The 21,608-nt window shown below is 46.0% G+C and overlaps 1 protein-coding gene and 2 long non-coding RNA genes across 4 annotated transcripts in view; 1 reads left to right on the top strand and 2 right to left on the bottom strand.

Annotated features, from left to right (window-relative positions):
• Nucleotides 1-11,631, top strand: part of EXT1 (exostosin glycosyltransferase 1) — a 264,890-nt gene extending 253,259 nt beyond the window's left edge. The window contains exons 9-11 of the mRNA XM_083749144.1: nucleotides 5,723-5,883; nucleotides 8,620-8,791; nucleotides 11,085-11,631. Coding sequence (XP_083605270.1) covers nucleotides 5,723-5,883; nucleotides 8,620-8,791; nucleotides 11,085-11,270 — 519 coding nt within the window. The 3' untranslated portion in view covers nucleotides 11,271-11,631. The remainder of the gene's footprint in view (nucleotides 1-5,722; nucleotides 5,884-8,619; nucleotides 8,792-11,084) is intronic.
• Nucleotides 1-21,608, bottom strand: part of LOC310849320 — a 35,438-nt gene that overhangs the window by 11,434 nt on the left and 2,396 nt on the right. The gene's annotated exons all lie outside the window — the stretch shown is intronic.
• On the bottom strand, nucleotides 11,567-12,119 carry LOC310849359. Its single transcript, XR_014566895.1, has 2 exons — nucleotides 11,716-12,119; nucleotides 11,567-11,676 (listed from the first exon to the last, which is right to left on the bottom strand). It is a non-coding gene; the product is annotated as an uncharacterized lncRNA (long non-coding RNA).

Raw genomic sequence — 21,608 nt, forward strand, 5'->3', positions numbered from 1 at the left:
ATTTTTTTTTCCAAAATATAGTCCGGACCCCCACAAGGTCTGAGGGACAGTTGACCGGCCCCCTACTGCAAACGTTTGCTGACTCCTGGATTAGGGGCTCCAGAACTTGGTTGGCTGTGTTCTGCCAGTTGCAGTAGGGGCCTTCTTTCCTGATGGACATATGCTCTGCCATTGAGCTATGGTCTTGGACTCTGCCTTCACTACGGCATTACAGTCATACCTCGGAAGTCGAACAGAATCTGTTACGGAAGTCCGTTCAACTTCCAAAACGTTCGGGAACCAAGGTGTGGCTTCCGATTGGCTGCAGGAACCTCCTGCAGCCAACTGGAAGCCGCAATGGACGTTCAGGTTCCAAAGTACGTTCGCAAACCGGAGCCAAAACATTTGTCCCACAAGGCGTTCGACTTACGAGGTACGACTGTGTCTATTGATCCATCTCCATTCAGTCCCAGCGAACACAATTCCATAGAGCTGGGGTGCTGCTTTGCTGCAGTTGCGTCACTCACAGCATCCTGTACTGAATTCTGCTCGTTCCCGTGTCTGTCGGGACGCAGGTTACATTCCATGCTAACAGAAAACATAGTCAGGTTGCAGCATGGCCCGTTTTCTAAACACAGGCTTTCAGGTTGGAGTTAACACTTTCCTTTCTTTTTAAAGAACGGCACATTTTCTCATCCCCGGCCTTCTTGCCTCTCCCTCTCTCTCAGAGCAACACCATTGCTTTGTAAAGCAAACATTTCCACCCTGATGCCTGTGTTTGATTCCTGTGTCTCTGCTTCCCGCATATCAAGAGCTGAGCCCAATCTCTCTTTAAATGAAAGGAGATTCCTTGTACTTGAGAGCTGTTGTGCCCAGAGCAAGATTGTGCTCAAGGAAAAAGACACACACACACAGACACACACAGAGAAAGAGAGAGACTAAAAGCCCGCTGTAGAAAACCAATTTTTACAACTGGGATGAGTATTGATTTCTAGCGCCTCTTCCCGCAAAGAGAAGGAGGAGATGGGCGACCGTTTATATAAGACTGCAATATATCGGAAATACATTATTAATGGCAGCTGTGGAAAAGCTTTGGGTCTTTATTGCCCCTTTCGATTTCAGCACTTTTCGTCTTCTTGTTCTCTGTAGCTCCTTCCCTCTCCCTTAAAGGGACAAATTCCCCCCTGGAATGGTCAGACGCTGCTGGTTTGGAGCTGTGTGTTGCTGCGCCTTCAGCTCCCATCAGCCTTAGTCAGCTTGGTTAGTAGCCAAGGATGATGGGATTTGGAGTCCAGCCCTATCTAGGCAGCCACAAGTTCTCCATTTCCGGCTTCAGAGATGAACGCCTTTCTTGCTTCCAGGGTGGTAGAAGTGCGATTGCTTGGGTGACCCAGTTCACTTTCTCCTGCATATCTGCGTGAAACTAACAAAGCTCCAGCTTCAGGGCCCTTAATTTTGGAGAGGCGCCAGAAGCAACTTCAGTCCAAATTGCTTTTAAAAAATTGGGTCTAGTAGACCCGATTTGAGCGGCACAACTCAAATTAATTAATTTTTCATTGCATATATTTCAACAATCCCAAAGTTTGAGGGTCAGTAACACATCTTAAAAAGCAGAGACATCACCTTGTCAACAAAGGTCCGTATAGTTAAAGCCATGGTTTTCCCAGTAGTGATGTATGGAAGTGAGAGCTGGACCATAAAGAAGGCTGATCGCCGAAGAATTGATGCTTTTGAATTATGGTGCTGGAGGAGACTCTTGAGAGTCCCATGGACTGCAAGAAGATCAAACCCATCCATTCTGAAGGAAATCAGCCCTGAGTGCTCACTGGAAGGACAGATCCTGAAGCTGAGGGTTCAATACTCTGGCCACCTCATGACAAGAGAAGACTCCCTGGAAAAGACCCTGATGTTGGGAAAGATTGAGGGCACAAGGAGAAGGGGACGACAGAGGACGAGATGGTTGGACAGTGTTCTCGAAGCCACCAGCATGAGTTTCACCAAACTGTGGGAGGCTGTGGAAGACAGGAGTGCCTGGCGTGCTCTGGTCCATGGGGTCATGAAGAGTCGGACACGACTAAACGACTAAACAACAACACAGACATTATACTGGTGTGGTGATCTGCCGTGGAACAACCCCATTGAAGAAGATTACATGGTTACCCAGATTTCATTGCTGGTTGCAAAAAGGTAAAGGGACTCCTGACCATTAGGTCCAGTCATGACCGACTCTGGGTTTGCAGTGCTCATCTCGCTTTATTGGCTGAGGGAGCCGGCGTACAGCTTCCGGGTTATGTGGCCAGCAGGACTAAGCCACTTCTGACGAACCAGAGCAGCGCACAGAAACACCGTTTACCTTCCCGCCAGAGCGGTACCTATTTATCTACCTGCACTTTGATGTGCTTTCGAACTGCTAGGTTGACAGGAGCTTGTTGCAAAGAGGCCCCCATTTTGGGGGATCCAAAAATGTAGGTTCGCCACTGGACTCCATGTAGCTTATGAGTCTAAATCTCCTTTTAAAGACATTACAGCAATGGCCAATCATCATGTTCTGTATGACATGAGTCTCAAACATGGAGTTGTTGTTGATGAATCCAGATACTTTAAAGCAACTTATCCCCACCTAGTGCTGCTCAGGTGTTCTTGGGTTACAAATCCATCATCCCTGACTATGAAGCCCAAAACATCTGGAATGCTGCAGGTTACGAAAGGCTGCTTTTAAATTTCTTGAATTCTGTGCCGGGCACGCACACACACACAAAAACCCATGAAGGCAAGTAGCCTATCATTGCCCGATTTAACATTTGACAGTAGTCTCCAGTTTGAAACTTGCTTTCAAATTGGAATGCTAAAAACCTGGAGGGGGGGGAGCCCCAAATGGTTTTGTTCTGTTCTTTCATCTTTTACCGTTAATGAAGGTTTTGCCCTTTTCATTCATAATGAAATGAAATATTAAGCCTTTTCATTCCTCTGGGTGAGAGTCCAAAGTTCCATCTCCCATACTGGGAGGGACATGTGTGAGTCTCGTAATTAGAAATCTGTGTGGGCTGACCAAGGGAGGGGGGGAGCAGGTGGAAGAGGCTGGTAGGTGGTAGGTTGTTTTCCACGCCACCCATGCCAGATAATCTGTACTGCATCCGCTTCGGAGGGAAATGATTAAAGTGAGCTGTGAGGCTCGCGTCGATCTTCCGCAATAGGAGTTGACAGTCATTCATGGCATCTGGGGGAGCCAGGTGGCACTCAAATCCAACTTCCACACTAGCATGCTGCAGTCCAGCAAAATCTCAGCTACACCCCTAACCCCAGTGGGATGCCAGAGGGTTAGAATCAATGGAAGAAACTCCAGAACAGACAAGGGAAGGGATTTGGTGTTGCCCTAGAGGCCAAATTTGGCCTGCCAGACCCTTTCAAACTCTTCCCAAGGCACCGCCAGTCCACGCCGATCATTGCTTCCCACTCCAAATGTTTTTAATTCTAGCCGGAGTGTGTCCTTGGACTCTTAATAATGCCTCTTGCTTCTCTAGATGGTGGCTCAAGTTGCCCCGCCCCCTTTTGCCTCTCTCCCCTCCCACCACTGGCGTGGCTTTGCCCAGGGGGAAATTGATCCCTCACGGTGAAAAGTGTTTCCCGACCCAGCTAGGAAATTGATACGGAAGCTGTGAGGTTCTGTTTCTGAGCACAATTCAAAGTGCTGGGGCTGACTTTAAAGCCCTAAACAGCCTCAGCCCAGTATACCTGAAGGAGCGTCTCCACTTCCACCGTTCTGCCCAGACACTGAGGTCCAGCGCCGAGGGCCTTCTGGCTGTTCCCTCACTGCAAGAATTGAGGTTACGGGAACCAGACAGACGGCCTTCTAGGTGATGGCGCCCGCCCTGTGGAACACCCTCCCATCAGATGGCAAGGAAATAAACAACTCTCTGACTTTTAGAAGACATCTGAAGGCAGCCCTGTTTAGGGAAGTTTTTAATGCTTGATGTTTTATTGTGTGTGTTTTCATATTCTGTTGGAAGCCGCCCAGAAAGGCTGGGGAGGCCTGGCCAGATGGGTCGGGTATAAGTAAAAATAAAATATTATTATTATTATTATTATTATTATTATTATTATTATTATTATTAGTCAGCTGTTAGGGCAGTGTGGGGCAGCACCGGAGCCAAAAATGGGTATTCTGGGTACATTCCTTTTCTCTCTTTTTGCCACGCACTTCGCTGCCAGGGGAGGGACAGGTCGCTGTTGCCAGAGGTCTGAACCCATTACTTTTCAAATCATGCCATGGCCCACAGGTTGTTCACCTCTGTCCTAGATAGTAGGGAGAATTTGAACACTAGAGGCAGGAGGTTGTGATAGCCCATGACTCGCCCTCAACCTGGATTCATTGTTTAGCATGGGCGCAAGCATCCCTTGCCTTTCCCCTCCTGCTTTTTTAAATCTTTTCAAGGAAACAGATGTCAGATTTTAGAGCAGGCTGCCGTAAGGTGACGTTTGGCTTCTGGACAGGATGGTTTGGATGCGATCACAGCTGTGACATGAATGCTCTGCCTGAACTGCCTTCCGAATGAAAACACTTAAAAGTTTCGGGACGTGCCTTAAAACTGCATTCTTCAGGATGTGTGCCATTCTTCACTTCCCCAAAACAGCTTTCCATTCTAAAGGATCTGATAATAACAAGGAATTGGAGTATTGGAGCCTCAGCTTCAGGGTCTGTCCTTCCAGTGAGCACTCAGGGCTGATTTCCCTAAGAATGGAGAGGTTTGATCTTCTTACAGTCCATGGGACTCTCAAGAGTCTCCCCCAGCACCATAATTCAAAAGCATCAATTCTTCGGCGATCAGCCTTTTTTAATTTGAAGCATTCATGTTTGTGGTTCAGTGCGCTGAATCTCCCATAATTCACCTCTTCAGCAAGGATGCTGTGAGACCATCATTTCTCATAGAAAGTCAGCCACAGGAGTGCATCATGGTATTTGTAGTCCAACTTTCAGCGTTCACCATCTCCCTTGCTTCCTCACTGAATCTAACTTAAAGCAGTTACAGATAGGTAGCCGTGTTGGTCTGCCATAGTCAAAACAAAATAAAAAAATTCCTTCCAGTAGCACCTTAAAGACCAACTAAGTTAGTTCTTGGTATGAGCTTTCGTGTATCTGAAGAAGTGTGCATGCACGCGAAAGCTCATGCCAAGAACTAACTTAGTTGGTCTTTAAGGTGCTACTGGAAGGAATTTTTTTATTTTGTTTTAACTTAAAGCAGTTTCCGAACAGGGTGGTGGGGTGTGTGTGAGGATTTCTGGAGCTTACTTTTAGCTGAATTGAGAGAATAGAAAATTGACATTTTCAGCAGAAGGAAACGAGAACACTTTGCCACCCCCACCCGAGTCCTTCAATGATAATGGTTTAAAGCAGTGGCTTTCTTGTTCACACCAGTAAACACGCAATTCCCACACGGCACACAGATTCTCTACCAGTTGCAAACTTTAGCTTTGCACGAGTCACGCCTGCAAAATGTTAATGCGATTCTCTGGAGCTCTAGACTCCTGTTAACAGGAAAACATTAAAATGTGCATAATTACAGGGCAAAATGTCAAGCAGTCAGTTTAATTTACTGATGAATACAGAGAATTAATGTTTTGCAACAGTTCCCAAGATTGCAAATTATGAATTAGTGGGAAAGGTAATATTTTGTTTTGCTGACATTTTTGAGGCTGTTTGATTACCGCTTGCCACATATGTTCTGTTTGCTTTCCTTGCCTGCAGGTGGATTTTGCCTTTACGGTTTGGCAGAGTTTCCCAGAGAGGATCGTGGGCTACCCTGCCCGCAGCCATTTTTGGGACAACACTAAGGAGCGATGGGGCTACACATCCAAATGGACGAATGACTATTCCATGGTATTGACTGGAGCTGCTATCTACCACAAGTAAGAATTCGAAGCATCATATCTGTTTGAAACCAGTCTCTGCAAGAGGAGACTTTTAATATATTTTTTAAAAAAGCTTGGGTGCATTCCTGCAATTTGCTTGGAGAAACTCTTGTTTAATCAGGGCTTTGGGAGATGTGTTTAAGACAATGCATATTAACCTGATTGCCACACATAATGCCAAAATAGGTGGATGAATTGGCACACGGCAGGCGGGTGACACACGAGAAGAGAATGTGCAGTTCTACATCCTTCTCCTGATTCCAACATTCACCCCAAACCCTCCCAATTTAGTGAAAGGTGAGCAGGCCCTAGTCCTGGGATAGGGGGTATATGGCACTGTAGAAGTTGCTGGACTCCAACTCCCATCAGCCCCAGCCAGCAGGGCCAAAGATGGGAGTTGTAGTCCAATGAGATGTGGAGGGCCAGAGTTTCGCCATAACTTCCCTGGCCTTCAAGATGCCTCTTATTGCTGCTACAGCTGCCCTGGCCTTCAGGATCTCCACTAAATGCTGCAACTGGTACCCAAGGATGGATGCCTCTGTACATTCTTGTGTGCATCCTACAGTGCCTTGTTTCCCACAATGCACTTCTTCACACCACAAGCACCTACTGGGCCATCGCAAGAAATCAGCCTTGTTTTACCATAAAATGAGGAGAATTTTGTGGGGTGGGGAGTGGTTTGGGAAGAGTGCCCTCAGAAGACCCATTGAAAATCTGGGAGAGCTGGTTATGGTTGGTGAGGGGAAAATAGTCTTTACACACTCAAGAGATGCTCTAGTTGGTTCACCTGTGCTATTATAGGTAAAGATTGGTATTGAGGTGGAACTGTGATGTAGCTAGGCCTTGAAAATATTTTCTCATCTCTGTCTCTTCCTTCCCTGTTAGCTAGTTGTTGCTTTTAACAGCATTTCTTGTTAAAACACCAAAGGAGATTCTGGAAGGATTAGAGTTCGAGTTTGTTTCATAGATGACTTTAATTCCCACTTTCAGGGTCCGGTAATTATTGTGTTTTTCTGAATCTCTTTGATGTCGCTCGTATTACAGAAGCAGCCTAACTGTCTCCTTTCATGGGCTTCAATAGACTTCAAAAGCACCCCCAAATTCTTCAAAAGGCCTAAGCCAAAACACTCCTTGGCATCAAGGAAGGACGGACATGTCCTCAGCAAGGGAAGGTTTGAGTTGGCTGATCATCAAAGATGCTAAACTAGCCAGCTTTGTAGGATGCCAGTATGGTCCTTGTGAATCAGAATTGTTTGAAAATAGTCATCTTTGTTTATTGAGATTGCAAAAGAACAGAGCCACCAAAGGAAGCCTCGTTTTGGTTTTAAACGAGTCGTCATTGTTTTCTGACTTCCCTCGCCTTTGAACAACCAAGGAAGCCTCCTAGAATCAACCGTTCCTCATAAGGCTTGGTTTCCAGACCCTTGATCATCTTGGTTGCCCTCCTCTGCACACATTGCAGCTTGTCAATATCCTTCTTAAATTGTAGCACCCAGAACTGGACACAAGTGTGGTCTGAAAAAGGTTCTATTACTTCCCTTGATCTGGGCCCTATACAGTGGTACCTTGGGTTAAGTGCTTAATTCGTTCTGGAGGTCCATTCTTAACCTGAAACTGTTCTTAACCTGAAGCACCACTTTAGCTAATGGGGCTTCCCGCTGCTGCCAAGTGATTTCTGTTCTCATCTTGAAGCAAAGTTCTTAACCCGAGGTACTATTTCTGGGTTAGCTGAGTCTCTAACCTGAAGCATCTGTAACCTGAGGTACCACTGTACTTCTGTTGATGCAGCCTAGAATAGCATTAACTTTTGCTGCTGCTGCATCACACGGTTGACTCAAGCTAAGCTTCTAGTCTACTAAGACCCATGGATCTTTTTCACATGTACCATCTAGATGCCCCCCATCGTACATTTGTGCATCTGGTTCTTCCTGCCCAAGTGCAGAACCTCACATTAGTCCCTATTGAAATTCATATTGTTAGTTTGGGCCCAGTTCTCCAATCTGTTCAGGTCATCTTGAATCCTGATTCTGTCTTCTGCGGCATTAGCTACTCCTCCCAGTTTGGTGTCATCTGCAAATTTGATAAGCACCCCCTCCCCGCCCAATTCCTTCACCCAAGTCATTTATAAAGATGTTGAACAACAATGGGTCCAGGACAAATTCAGGCAAAATCTCATTTTTGGGGGCAGGCATATGGGAGAATAGATTTTAGGGCAGATAGTCAGTTGTCCTTAGATTAGGAGTCCACAACTGGTAGCTCATGGTCAAATAAATCTACCACAGATCACCTCTACAAAGTATACTTCATGGTTCCCTGTATATCAAACATCTTTCCACCTCTGCGATTCCTCAAATTGTAGAGGATGGACTATGGACTCTTTGCCCCCAGTATGGGGAGGGATTGTAACTCAGTGGTAGAGCAGGTTGTGAGCAACCAGGAAGTCCAAGGTTCAAGACATGTCAGCTTCTTCCTGATGACCTGGAGAACCATTGGAAGTCAGAGGGCACAAGCCTAGGCTGAATGTATCAATACCCTAACCTGGTATAACAAGGCTTCCTACGTATCCCTATGTCCTGAAAATTGTCATTCACTGTCCCCTAAAATGCACCGCCAAGGATGGATGTGTGCATGTCCCTCTCCCCAAGTTCAGCGGGGCTTAACTCCAGGTAAGTCTGCAAAGGATGGCCGCATCCGATCCTCACTGACAGGACTCTGTTGGGTTTTTTTTTACAGATATTATCACTACCTGTACACTCATTTCTTGCCTGCCAGCCTGAAGAACATGGTGGACCAATTGGCCAACTGCGAGGACATTTTGATGAACTTTTTAGTGTCGGCTGTGACAAAATTGCCACCAATCAAAGTAACACAGAAAAAACAGTATAAGGAAACGATGATGGGACAGGTATGTGTCTAGAGACAGCTTTGACCTTCTTGCAGCGATATACATTCTGCACACACACACGCCTTATATAAGCAAACACTTTTTTTTTAATAGGTTCAGTTCACACATTCAGAGGAAGCCACCTAGCATGCTATATCAAGAGGCTTGCTCCTCTTCCCCCAGGCCTTTTGCTAATTAAACCCTATATGTCCTTTTAAAGAAGGGCTTATTTTTGTTTTGATTTGTTACTATATTGTGTGTTTTTGTAGTTTTATATTGCAAACCGCCCTATGATCCTTGGATGAAGGGTAGCATAAAAAATAGTTATTAATCAGAATAATTCCAAGTTTTATTGTCAGGTTGTCTCCAAACATGTATATTGCATCTCATCTTGGCTACTTTTTTTAAGTATAGTCATACCTCGGGCTACAGACACCGGGTTGCGCGATTTTGGGTTGTGCACCGTGCTGAACCCGGAAGTACTGGAACGGGTTACTTCCGGGTTTCGGCACATGCACAGAAGCACTAAATCATGCTTTGCGCATGCACAGAAGCACTGAATTGTGACCCGCGCATGTGCAGACTCACGGGTTACGAACGCTGTGGGTTGCGAACGTGCCTCCTGCACGGATCATGTTTGCAACCCGAACGTCCACTGTAATAGCATGATCTGGTAATACAGTGTTGCGATAGCTTGGATCATGTGAACACCAAAGAGAGCTGCTTGACACATTAACCGCAATGATCAAGTAAATCTATCCTGAAAAGCCATGCTTCCGTCAATATGATAGAGGGCATGCATACTTGTCAGTTAGCATGTTATCATTTAGGAGAGCCGTATCGCCAGCAAAATCAAAAAGCCTGAGCGAGTTTCTAGTCCACAAAAAGCCTTACTTAGCACGCCTCTCTACGCACGTGTCCCTGCTTTAGTCTTCTGCAGTTTCTCTTCCTGCTGATAAAGGCCACTTTGCTGCAAGCAGGAGACCACTTACAAGTCTATAATAAAAGTCCTAACACCTTATGGTCTTAAAACCCTGAAAAACGATGTATATAAATATAGATAGATAGATAGATAGATAGATAGATAGATAGATAGATAGATAGATAGATAAAACAATGAAATCTTTGTGCTGTTCAAAAAATAACTTGAAGCGCCGTCATAGTCTGAGAGGAGGAATGTTCTCAAACTGTGCTGTGACAGATGTGATATTCTATTTTTGAAATTATTCTTTCAAGTGACTTCCCATAAGAAAACAAGAAGATCACTTCATAATTGTTTCTCTACCGTCCCAAAACGATTCAGCAGCTTGCGTTAACTGTGGGGATGCAATGTGTGGTGCCTTCTTGGCAAGCAGCCTTTCCTTTTCTGGCTTTTGGGAGCTGCCCACAGATAAGACGTCACTGATCACACTCTGATTTTGCCTTTGCTTGGGAGCTGGTAAATTAATTTAGAATTATTTTCATGGGCAGCACTCTTTTTTTAAAAAAGGCATTAGTTTTTAAGACTTACTGGGTCAAAATGCCCTTTGAGTAAACAAGTAACACCATGGTTTAAGCCTGACAAGTACAAGTAACACCATGGTTTAAGCCTGACAAGAATGAGCACTGCTGCAAGGAGGAGTTTGGGAACATCTGCTTCCATTTTACCTTAACCAGAGTTTTTGCCCCTAAATGGTATGGATAGTGAAACATTAGTTTAAAGCTGGCTGGTTTCCGGTAACAAAAACTAGCCTAAATTATTATTATTATTATTATTATTATTATTATTATTATTATTATTATTATTATTAAAAATGTGAGGTAAAATCAACTGTGCCTCTTTCTAGATATCAGTTTTTATATTTTAATTAGTTTTTTTAACATATCATTTTCAAGAATTATAAAACATACTTTTATATCTTATACAATTTTTTTGACTTCCATCAATCACATCTGAAAATTTTCCACTCAAATGTAAAAGTGAAAGTAAGAAATGTAAATTAAGTATCATAACTAATGTCACTCTTCTTTGCAATATTTCATATATTCATATATTCCTCCTTACAAAACTTCTTGTAGTCCTGCTAGCGTAATTTGTTGATTACAGTTGCTCTTCAAATAGTTCGTATATTTCTTCCAATCTTCTGTGAATCTCTGGTCCCGCAGTTTTTGTAAGCACTTACTACTATTATTTTATTTTAATCTGCTGCTCAATTAATTGTGGGGACATCTTTTAAGTCAATTTTAATGCTTTAGTTTTGCGGAGGGTGATGTGAGATGAATTGAACATTGCAGGCCTATCCTTGACTCCCGTTTGTTTGATTTCCCCTCACAGACCTCCAGGGCTTCTCGGTGGGCTGACCCAGACCATTTTGCTCAGAGGCAGAGCTGCATGAACACTTTTGCCAGCTGGTTTGGCTATATGCCGCTGACCCATTCTCAGATGAGGCTCGACCCCGTACTCTTTAAAGACCAAGTCTCCATCCTGAGGAAGAAATATCGAGACATTGAACGACTTTGAGGAGCCCCGCTAAAGGGGTTGGGGCAGGGGGCGAGAGAGAGAGAGGGGGGGGTACCGGACTGTTCGCGTAGCCCAGCACAAACCCACCGCTGACTCACGGAGCCAGACTCTCAACCAAGAACAAAACACAAACCCTCTTGACACGCCAGTGGGAAAAGCCAACTCCAAAGGGGGAGGGGAAAAAAAGACTCTTTGTGCTGGACTGCTTCAAAACCACCTCACGGGCTGCAGGTCGCTCAAGACTAGGTTGTGTACAGTTTCATTATGGAACATTAAATAATTATTTTTTGAAATGATTGCTATGCAGGTTTAAACTTTTTTAATGATAAAAACCCTATTAAAAACAGAGTTCTTTCTTTAATCAGAATCGTGTTGGTTGTTGTGTTGAAGGTCGACAGGCTTCACCCTTATGAAAATCTTCCCCACCCCACCCCCAAGTGTGTACGTGGAAGGGTTGTTTTTGATTTTGTCAGCAATAAGAAAATCATGGTGTAGGGCAATGGCGTTAATGGAAATGGATAAAAACATAACAAGAGCCCTACTGGGTCAGATGAAAAGTTCCATTTATTCCAGGATCCTGCACCCCATCATGGCCACATGGAACGACCACAAGCAGGGCAAGAGGCCGATAGCGATGTGCTCCTCGTGTGTCTGTGGTGCTGGAGGTAAAACAATAGCCACCATATTTAGCCCCTTCAGTGAGATCTCTTGGGGAGAGGTCTTGCACTATGCCAGAGGCAGCCCATTCCACCAACAAGCCTGGCAGGAAGTAGGAAATAAGGTAACACCCTAGTAAACAAATGGGTTTCTACTGGAAGTGCATCATACGTAATTTTATTTGTCAGCCATCTTTCCGCAGTTCAATCCATGTTCAAGCCAGCTTAATACTTGGGTAGGGTGGGGGGAGAGGATATATAACTGCAACTTAAGAAAAGTAGTCATACACAATAAAACATTAAAAACACAAAACCAAACTCAACAGTTTCAACATAAATATAAAGATACAAAAACCCAACAGCAACTACGATCACCCCCGCAACAACAACAAAAACCCAAACGACCCCCCAAGTGATAGTCTGGTTCAACAGCCTCAGCTTCTGCAGCTGGAGTCAGTCCGGGCCCCACTGTCCCAGAACAGGTGGGAAAAGCCTTCAAGGTGGGGAGCAGGTCCTCCAGGACTCACAGCCAAGTAGCACCTGCTCTTCTTGTTGGGGCTTGTCAGTGGGATGGGAAAGGGTTGTAGCTCAATGGTTAGTGTGAAACCAAGCACCTGTCTCCTTGATACTTGCCCATCCTGGCTAATAAAAGCAAGCCGGGAAGGGCTGGGCGATGGGCTCTGCGGGGTGCTGAATGCTTCCCTCTGTGAGGGAGCATTCCCAGATCCGCTGAAAGAGGCAGTCATTAAACCGCTTCTTAAAAAAAATCTTTAGACCCGGCCAGTATGGCCAACTATCACCCAGTCTCAAATCTTCCATTCTTGGGCAAGGTGATTGGGTGGGTGGTTGCTGAACAACTCCAGGCACGCCTGGAGGATGTGGACCATTTGGATCCCTTCCAATCAGGATTCAGGCCTCATCATGGGACTGAAACTGCATTGGTTGATGATCTGTGGCGGGCTAGGTGAGAGCTGTTTCCTAGTTCTGCTGGATCTCTCAGCGGCCTTTGATACAATTGACGATAACATCCTTCTGGACTGTCTAGAGGGGCTGGGAGCTGGGGGCACTGTCATACAGTGGTTCCGCTCCTTCCTCCGGGGCTATGTTCAGAAAGTGGTGGAGGATGAGTGTTCAGATCCCTGGGCCATCACTTGTGGGGTGCCTCAGGATTCCGTCCTCTCCCCCATGCTTTTTAACATCTACATGAAGCCGCTGGGAGAGATCATCAGGGGGTTTGGACTGGGTGTCCATCAATATGCAGATGATACCCAGCTCTACCTCTCTTTCAAATCAGAACCAGTGAAGGCAGTGAAGGTCCTGGGTGAGTGCCCGGAGGTGGTTGGAGGATGGATGGCGGCTAATGGATTGAGGTTGAATCCTGACAAGACAGAAGTACTGTTCTTGGGGGACAGGGGGCGGGCTGGTGTGGAGGACTCCCTGATCCTGAATGGGGTAACTGTGCCCCTGAAGGACCGGGTGCACAGCCTGGGAGTCATTTTGGACTCTCAGCTGTCCATGGAGGTGCAGGTCAATTCTGGATCCAGAGCAGCTGTCTACCAGCTCCACCTGGTACGCAGGCTGAGACCCTACCTGCCTGCAGACTGTCTCGCCAGAGTGGTGCTAGACTGGTGACTGGGAGTAGCTGCCAAGACCACATAACACTGGTCTTGAAAGACCTACATTGGCTCCCAGTACGTTTCCGAGCACAATTCAAAGTGTTGGTGTTGACCTTTAAAGCCCTAAACAGCCTCGGCCCAGTATATCTGAAGGATCATCTCCACCCCCATCGTTCTGCCCGGACACCGAGGTCCAGCTCCGAGGGCCTTCTGGTGGTTCCCTCATTGTGAGAAGCAATGCTACAAAGAACCAGGCAGAGGGCCTTATCGGTAGTGGCGCCCGCCCTGTGGAACGCCCTCCCACCAGATGTCAAAGAGAACAACAACTACCAGACTTTTAGACATCTGAAGGCAGCCCTGTTCAGGGAAGTTTTTAATGTGTGACATCTAAGTGTATTTTTGGTCTTTTGTTGGAAGCCACCCAGAGTGGCTGGGGAAACTCAGCCAGATGGGCGGGGTACAAATAATAAATTATATTATTATTATAGCATCTGCTTTGCATGCAGAACATCGCAGGTTCAACCCCCAACATCTCCAGGGCTAGGGCTAGGCATGCCCTCTATCTTAAATCCTTGCTGGCCACCGCCAGTCAGGATACAGGGGACAGTACTGAGCTAGATGGTCTGATAAATGAGGTTGACAAAGAGTAAAGGTATATTCTGGGGCAAAAAAAGGCTGTGAATATGAAAAACAAAATGGATATTTAAGCTACTCACAGTTTAGGGTTTGGACATAGTGCTTAACTGGTTAATTGGGGGGGGGGTAAGCTTTCAGTCTCCTTGGGGCAATCCTGGGGGGCAGAGAGTACACAAGCCAATAAATATAGTTGGCAATTATGTCTGAATAAGGTAACTCCAACCTCTTCCTCAAATCATTCTTTCAGTTTTCTTTGCAGTCTCCCTATCCTCTGCTCCTTTCACACCGTTGTCATCTAACCGTCTGTTTTCCCGGGCTTATTTCCTACTGTCAGGGGTTCAGGAGCAGAGACACAGGAGGGGGAGCAAATGGAGAGTGAGGAGGAGGAATCCGAGTGGGGTGGAGGCAGTGACAGTGGCCAGAGTCATTCCACGAGCCTCTCCAGCGAATCGGAAGATTCACAGAAGGGAGCGCCGATGGCCAGGGCAAGGGGGGCTCCAGGGGGAAAACCCCAGGAGGAAGGGGCCAGCGGGGACTCCCTGAGCAGCAGTTGGAAATCAGGACCAGCTTCCCCACCAGAGCGCAGTAGGGAGGGGGAGTCCCAGGAATCGGGACCAGTGTTCTCACCACCAGCAAGAGGAGATGAGTCAGGTTTGACCACGCCCACATCGGAGAGCGGGGAAACGGTCAGGAGGAAGGTTACCGGCTGGGCGCGCGCGCCAAGTTCAAATGTACAGGCGAGCGGCACAGCAGGGAGCCCGGATAGGGAGCCAGGTCCTAAAGCCCACCGGAAGGAAGGGCAAGACTCAGGGGGGTCAGCATCAGAAGAGTCCAGGAAGGAGGAAACCCCAGGGGGCAGAAGGACCCAGAGGAGGAAGGAACAGCGCAGGAGGTGGAGCCGGGCTAGGATCTTGAACTGGTGCGGAAGGGATAGTGACTCAGAGGGGACTTCGCCGATCTAGAGTCTAGACGTAGGGCTGCGCGCTCTGGGGTTTGAAATGGAAACTAAACTTCAATAAAGACTTTTGTACATTACATCAACCGGGCGTTGGTCCTCTGTGAGCTGGGACCTAGAGGCAGTCCTGACACCTACGTTGGGGCTAGTTGTTTTTTTAAAAGTTTTTTTTAAAATGCCCCATTTTTCTTCGTAATATTTCTATTCTATTCTATTTCTCTTGATTTCAACGTTTGTCAACACTGTTGCTAACATTCCAACTCACAAAGCAACCGCCTGCACATTCTCTCTAAAGATTTAAACCCCATTAAACGCAGCAGGATTTGCTTCTGAGTAGACTTTCTTAGGGCACTGTTCTGCCGAAGTTTACCTGGAAGTAAGCTCCACTGAAAATGATTTGGCTTCTCTGTGAGTAAAGAAAGGTGTTTAGCATCAGGCCACAGAATACTTGAACTGTAACACTTCACTGTGCCCTAAGAGATCTTAGCAGAGATGCCAAATATGCGAGAGCTCGTCAAATTATGGGAGCTGTTTATCTCCGATAGGTGGCTTGGCATAGTCCTTGCCCCCTACAGTGAATAGCTAAAATAATGAATTTGGCTTCCCACATGTGAATACCCTTCACCATTCTTTCTGTTTACAGATAGCTAATTAAATAAAGGACAATAAACAGCTTAACTCCAGGATGATTTCAGGATGGTACAGGGCCTTTTCTCCTTTGTAGCATGTTTCCAAGACACATCCGACTGCCTCGGCAAGTATGCGTCTCGCAGACAACCTTGGAAAAGGCTGCCCCAGATTCAGGAATTTGCTCCCAAGCAAATATCCCCATTCTAAAGGCCTCCAGCCGGCAGTGTCCCCATTAGAGGGAAAGACGCTTGCAGCCGTGGGGCACGTTGGCGATCTGGTTGGTTTATGTGGCAGGGCGGATCCGGATTGTATGGAGAGCTCTAGCACGGAGCTTAGAGACCAAGCTGCCCTCCATTCAACACATCCTTCGCTCTTGTGTGCTTTGCAGAGCTGTTCAACTTCGGCTGCGCACAAAGAAACCCTTTTGTGTAGCTTTGTGCATGTTCGGTTTCAAAGAAAAGTAATTCTCCTTTTTTAATTGTGTGCGGCAAGATTTGCCAGTGGAATGGCTTTCCAACTCACGAGGTTCCCGACGACTAAATACATGGGGTGGGGAATTAGGGCTGTTTCTGCCCCTTTTCATGCCACTTCTGGGTTCGCAGTGATGTGCATGTGTGCAGTCGCGTGTGCCTTGAACGCACGTAAATGGGGAGTTGCCTGTAATAAGATTTGTAAAAAAAAAGCAATAAAACCCCTTGACTTCCACCTCAAAGTTTGAAGTACCACTACTCAAACCTAAGACATCATATTCCAAAACAATTGCCTCCGAGTCCAGTTAGCTTAGAGTTTGTTTGCCCACTGTGTTATATTTTATGTGTAGATCATTTCCGCACATCTAAGTCCTCTGCTTGAAAGGCTCTTGGGAGCCTGTATTTGAAGGTGTCCTTCCTTTGAAGAATTCTCTGTCCAAGTCTGGATGAAAGGTAAGGATGAGAAACTGGGGTCTTAAGGTGACTATCAGCAGTTAAGCAAGATTGAATGGGCAGAGACCAGCTCATTCGTTTTTCCCAGTATGGTCAGATGTATTGTACTTTATCATAACCATTTCTATATTTGCATCTAGGAATATGAACTAGCAAATGCAAATTTTATGCAAATGAACCATCTCTTCCATCCTCTTTTCGCGATGCATTTCTTCCTTTTGGGCCATCCTACATCTAAAAGGGGATGCTGGTGGCACTGTGGTCTAAACCACTGAGCCTTTTAGGCTTGCTGATCAGAAGGTTGGCAGTTCGAATCCGTGCAACGGGGTGAGCTCCTGTTACTCTGGCCCAGCACCTGCCCACCAAGCAATTCGAAAGCAAGCCAGTGCAAGTAGATAAATAGGTACCACTGCAGCGGGGAGGTAAACTGTGTTTCCATGCATTCTGGCTTCCGTCACGGTGTTCCATTGCGCCAAAAGTGGTTTTGTCATGCCAGCCACATGACCCAGAAACCTGTCTGTGGACAAACACTGACTCCCTCCGCCTGAAAGATGAGCGCCGCAACCCCACTGTCACCTTTGACTGGACTTAACCGTCCAAGGGTCCTTTACCTTAACCTTACATTTAAGGGCCAGCCTTGAATGAAACACCAAGCTTGAATCTATTTCCATGAAGTGAAACGAAGGAGTTACCAGTTGGGGAAGGTCGATGCATTTTTTGTCGTTGAACTCATTTCTAAATACTCCTTGCATGGATTCAGTTTGAATACAGTTCATTTCTGAAGGAGGGCTGTTCGCCAGGGAATAGGCAGAAAACGAATGGCAAGTGTCCAAGATCAGGGAGTAACTGGCTTGCCTTGTAAGCATTTGGCAATCTCCTGATAGCGTGTCCATTTCTCATTCCAGTTTTAATATTATCATAACGTCCCCCCACCCTAAAAGTTAATATTTAACTTTTTGTAAAGATTTTATCTTGATGTGTCTAATACAAAGCTCCTGGGAAGGTAGCTATCTACCATGAAGATCATGAAATAATTCTCCCCGCTCTTAACAGTACATGTTTTTTAACTCATAGACCACTCTGGGGTGCTTTTATCATGGAAGTGTGAGGCTAGGATAACCAGCTTTCAAACTGACACCAAATCCACTACCACTTTTATTAGGAAATAGGCAGAAAGGGCTTTCTGGGGATTTATTGCAACAAAACCTACACACATCATTTTAGTTACTCAAGCTGACCTCCCAAAACAATGTTAAAACCACCATCTGTATTACCAACAATACAGTGGTACCTCGGTTTAGACACGCTTCAGGTTACAGACTCCGCTAACCCAGAAATAGTACCTCAGGTTAAGAACTTTGCTTCAGGATGAGAACAGAAATCGTGAGGCGGCAGTGGGAAGCCCCATTAGCTAAAGTGGTACCTCAGATTAAGAACAGTTTCAGGTTAAGAACAGACCTCCAGAACAAATTAAGTTCTTTTTTTTTTTTTTTTATAATAATTTTTATTAAGGTTTTCCAAATTAGAACAAATCATAACAAATTAAATCCAATCTATTGCCAATAACTAGGACTTCCCCTCCCTACCCCCTCTTGTGTTCCAAATCTTCCAAATAAGCAATTAAATTCAACAAATTCTTATCCCCAAATTACACTCTTCGTCAATAACCCAATTTATCCAAATTCTCATCCCCTAAGATCGATCTATACCCTTCCACGGGTTTTCCCCTTTCAAACATAGTACAGATAAAAATAAGATAAATATAAATAATAATTTTACAGCCTTTGGATTCCAATTTTCCCTCCCCTCTTTCCCCTTTGCGTTTCACCTATCCCTCCACTTCTAATATCTTCCTGGAGTTCCCACATTACACTATGTCCCTCCGGTTCTTTGCCAGTCTTTAATTACGGATGTCCAATCGTAGAAGGAGTCTATCAAATAAGGGCCCATTTCTTCTATCCAGGTTTTTATATCCAGGAGTAAAAACTCCAATTTTGTATCCATAAGCTTGTCAAACCTGAATATCCCAAATGTTCCCCCAGTTCTGTCCAGTTCTTGTTGTTTCCTTGTTCTTATCAATCATTCTCCTCCTTTTTATTTCTCTGTTCTCCCACAGAAATGTTCTTTTTCCAGAAGTTTCTAGTGTCTCTGCAGAGGTTTGTTATTCATGAAGCAAAGCATTACATCATATTCCTTGCATTTTCCAACAAATAGTTCCATTGTTTCCTGTAGTGTGTAGACCTCTGTAGACAAAATAGTGTTCCATTCCTGCAGTTTCCCAGGAGATTGAAAGTTCCATTCAACTGTTCACATTTCCTGTGAAAAACACATGCAATGTCCCTCGGCTCCTCTAGGTGGATTGCAGTAACAAAGTTCCCTTCCAGAATCACATCCACCAGACCAAGTAGCTTGTTGACCAATATTTAAAACAGTTTGTATTCAATTTGTAACAAATATAACCGGCAAAGTCCTCATAACAAAGTCTCTATTTTAATCTTCCTTTTTGACAGCTCTTTGACAGCTGTCAAAACCTCCATCACTTTTCTCCAGGCAGTTTCACGAATCGCTCCAGGGATTCCGGGGGGGTTGCTTTTAAAACAATTCCACTTTTCTCCTCCAGCTCAATCTTATAATTTTCCCTCGCGAAGTTGCTGATTCGGCAAGATAAGGTTACACTCGATCTTAGTTGTCCAGTCCTTTGTTTTGGCTCTTCTACAATTTAGGGGTAGGCTGACTTCCTTTTTTCCACCTCCCCCGTTCGCTCCGAATTTTAAAAATTTATCCCCCTTTTTTTAGTCCATATTCCAATTACTCACAGGTTCTTCTTTAGAGCCGAATTTTCAATAGAAGAAGTCAGCGCTCTCCGCCAGATGGCATGCGGCTGCGCTCGGCAGGGATAGCAGAGAACTCAAAGCACCACGCTTCTCCCCGGCACCCGATCCGTAGCCTTTAAAAAGGCTCCTTCACGAGTCGGGAGGGCGCTAACGGTGCCAGCCGAGTCTCCATGTCCACGGCCTCAATCTGGCCGTGGTTTTTAAGGGTCCCCGCATCGCCGGTGCGGTAGGACCCAGCCCCTGCCAAGCCGGCTCCCTCCGGAGCTCGGAGGGAGCCCGCCATTCGGCGATGGCGCCGACCCGGAAGTAGAACAAATTAAGTTCTTAACCCGAGGTACCACTGTAATTACACCCAAGCAGGGAAGAGCTTCTCTGAGTGTCAAACCTTTTGACTAATAATTGAAATGGCAGCAAAGGCATAACACAAGAAATTAATGATTGGTAAAGCATTTACAGTTCAAACTGCAGGCAAGTAGGACAAGTAGACTTGGCCTAAGGTTCAAATGAGGACAAAGGCAAAGGCCCTTTTCCCAGATCCCACCCACCTAACTTTTCAAGATGGAGACACCTGGATGGTGGTGAAAGACCTTGACAAAAGCTCTCAACGAACAGGCAGAGGAGCTGAGGTGGTTTTATACATGAGAAAGTGGGCCTTTAGATGCCTTGGCCCCAAGTGATGGTTGACTACATCTCCCATTATCTTTGACCCTTAGCCCCTGCTGGCTGTGGCTGATGGGATACGGAGTCCTACAAAACTGAGGGCCATACGCTTACTCCACCCCACCGTTTTATACATTTCCTTCACTCACACATACAAGCATATTGCTTGTTAAAGGAATCATGCAAAGCCCTTTAAGAGCCATTTTTAAAAGCAACACCCAAACAACCTTGGAATAATGCATCATTCTGTCAAACTGTGCTTATTATTAACTTCTCGTAATTGCTCTTTCCCTTTTTAATTTCAAATAACACAAAAGTAGGATACAGGGCAAAACAATTTCCCCCTAAATAAACGATTCAGGTTAGGAACATAGGAAGCTTGCTTCATAACAAGTCAGATTATTTGTCTCTTTAACCCAGTGTTGTCTAAACTGTCTGGCAGGAACTTTGGAGGGTTTCAGACTCCAGTATTTCCCATGCCTACTTGGCAATGCCAGGGAGTGAACCAGGGCAAAGAAACCCTCTGTGATGCCCCTGAACAGTGGCGTAGCGTAGGTTGTCAGCACACGGGGCAAGGCAAGTAATTTGCACCCCCTAACCCGTGGATTTGCGCCCCCTAACCCGTAGATTTGCGCCCCTAACCCTAACCCCCAGATGTTGCGCCCGGTGCGGCCGGCTCCCCTGCACCCCCCACGCTACGCCACTGCCCCTGAATCCCTCCAAGGCATAGAGCTATTGCTTGAAGCCAGTGATGCACTCTGAAATTAGACCTTCCTAGGGAAGGGCAGGGGACGCAGGTGGCGCTGTGAGTTAAACCACAGAGCCTAGGACTTGCCGATCAGAAGGTCGGCGGTTTGAATCTCCGCAACGGGGTGAGCTCCCGTTGTTCAGTCCCTGCTCCTGCCAACCTAGCAGTTCGAAAACACCTCGAAGTGCAAGTAGATAAATAGGTACCGCTCCGGCGGGAAGGTAAACGGCGTTTCCGTGCGCTGCTCTGGTTCGCCAGAAGCGGCTTAGTCATGCTGGCCACATGACCCGGAAGCTGTATGCCAGCTCCCTCGGCCAACAAAGCGAGATGAGCGCCGCAACCCCAGAGTCGGCTGCGACTGGACCTAATGGTCAGGGGTCCCTTTACCTTTACCTAGGGAAGGGCAGAGCTAGATCCTGCCATAACTCAGTGGCAGAGCACCTCCAGGATGAATTCCTGACATCTCTACAATAGGGCTAGGGGGGGGGGGGAAACCTGCAAGAAACCCTGGAAAAGTCCCTGTTTGTGTTGATAATACTGAGGCGGAAGACCAGTGGTCCAAACTGGTATAAGGCTCTGTCCCTATGGCTCCTATGTTCATTGGAGATTAAATTTCACCCTCTTTGAACCATTAGGGAGCAGGGGAGTGAGACTAAAACAGTATCCATATGACACCCCCC

Source organism: Podarcis gaigeae (assembly GCF_964106915.1).
Source record: "Podarcis gaigeae genome assembly, chromosome: 7".
Taxonomy (NCBI): Eukaryota; Metazoa; Chordata; class Lepidosauria; order Squamata; family Lacertidae; genus Podarcis; species Podarcis gaigeae.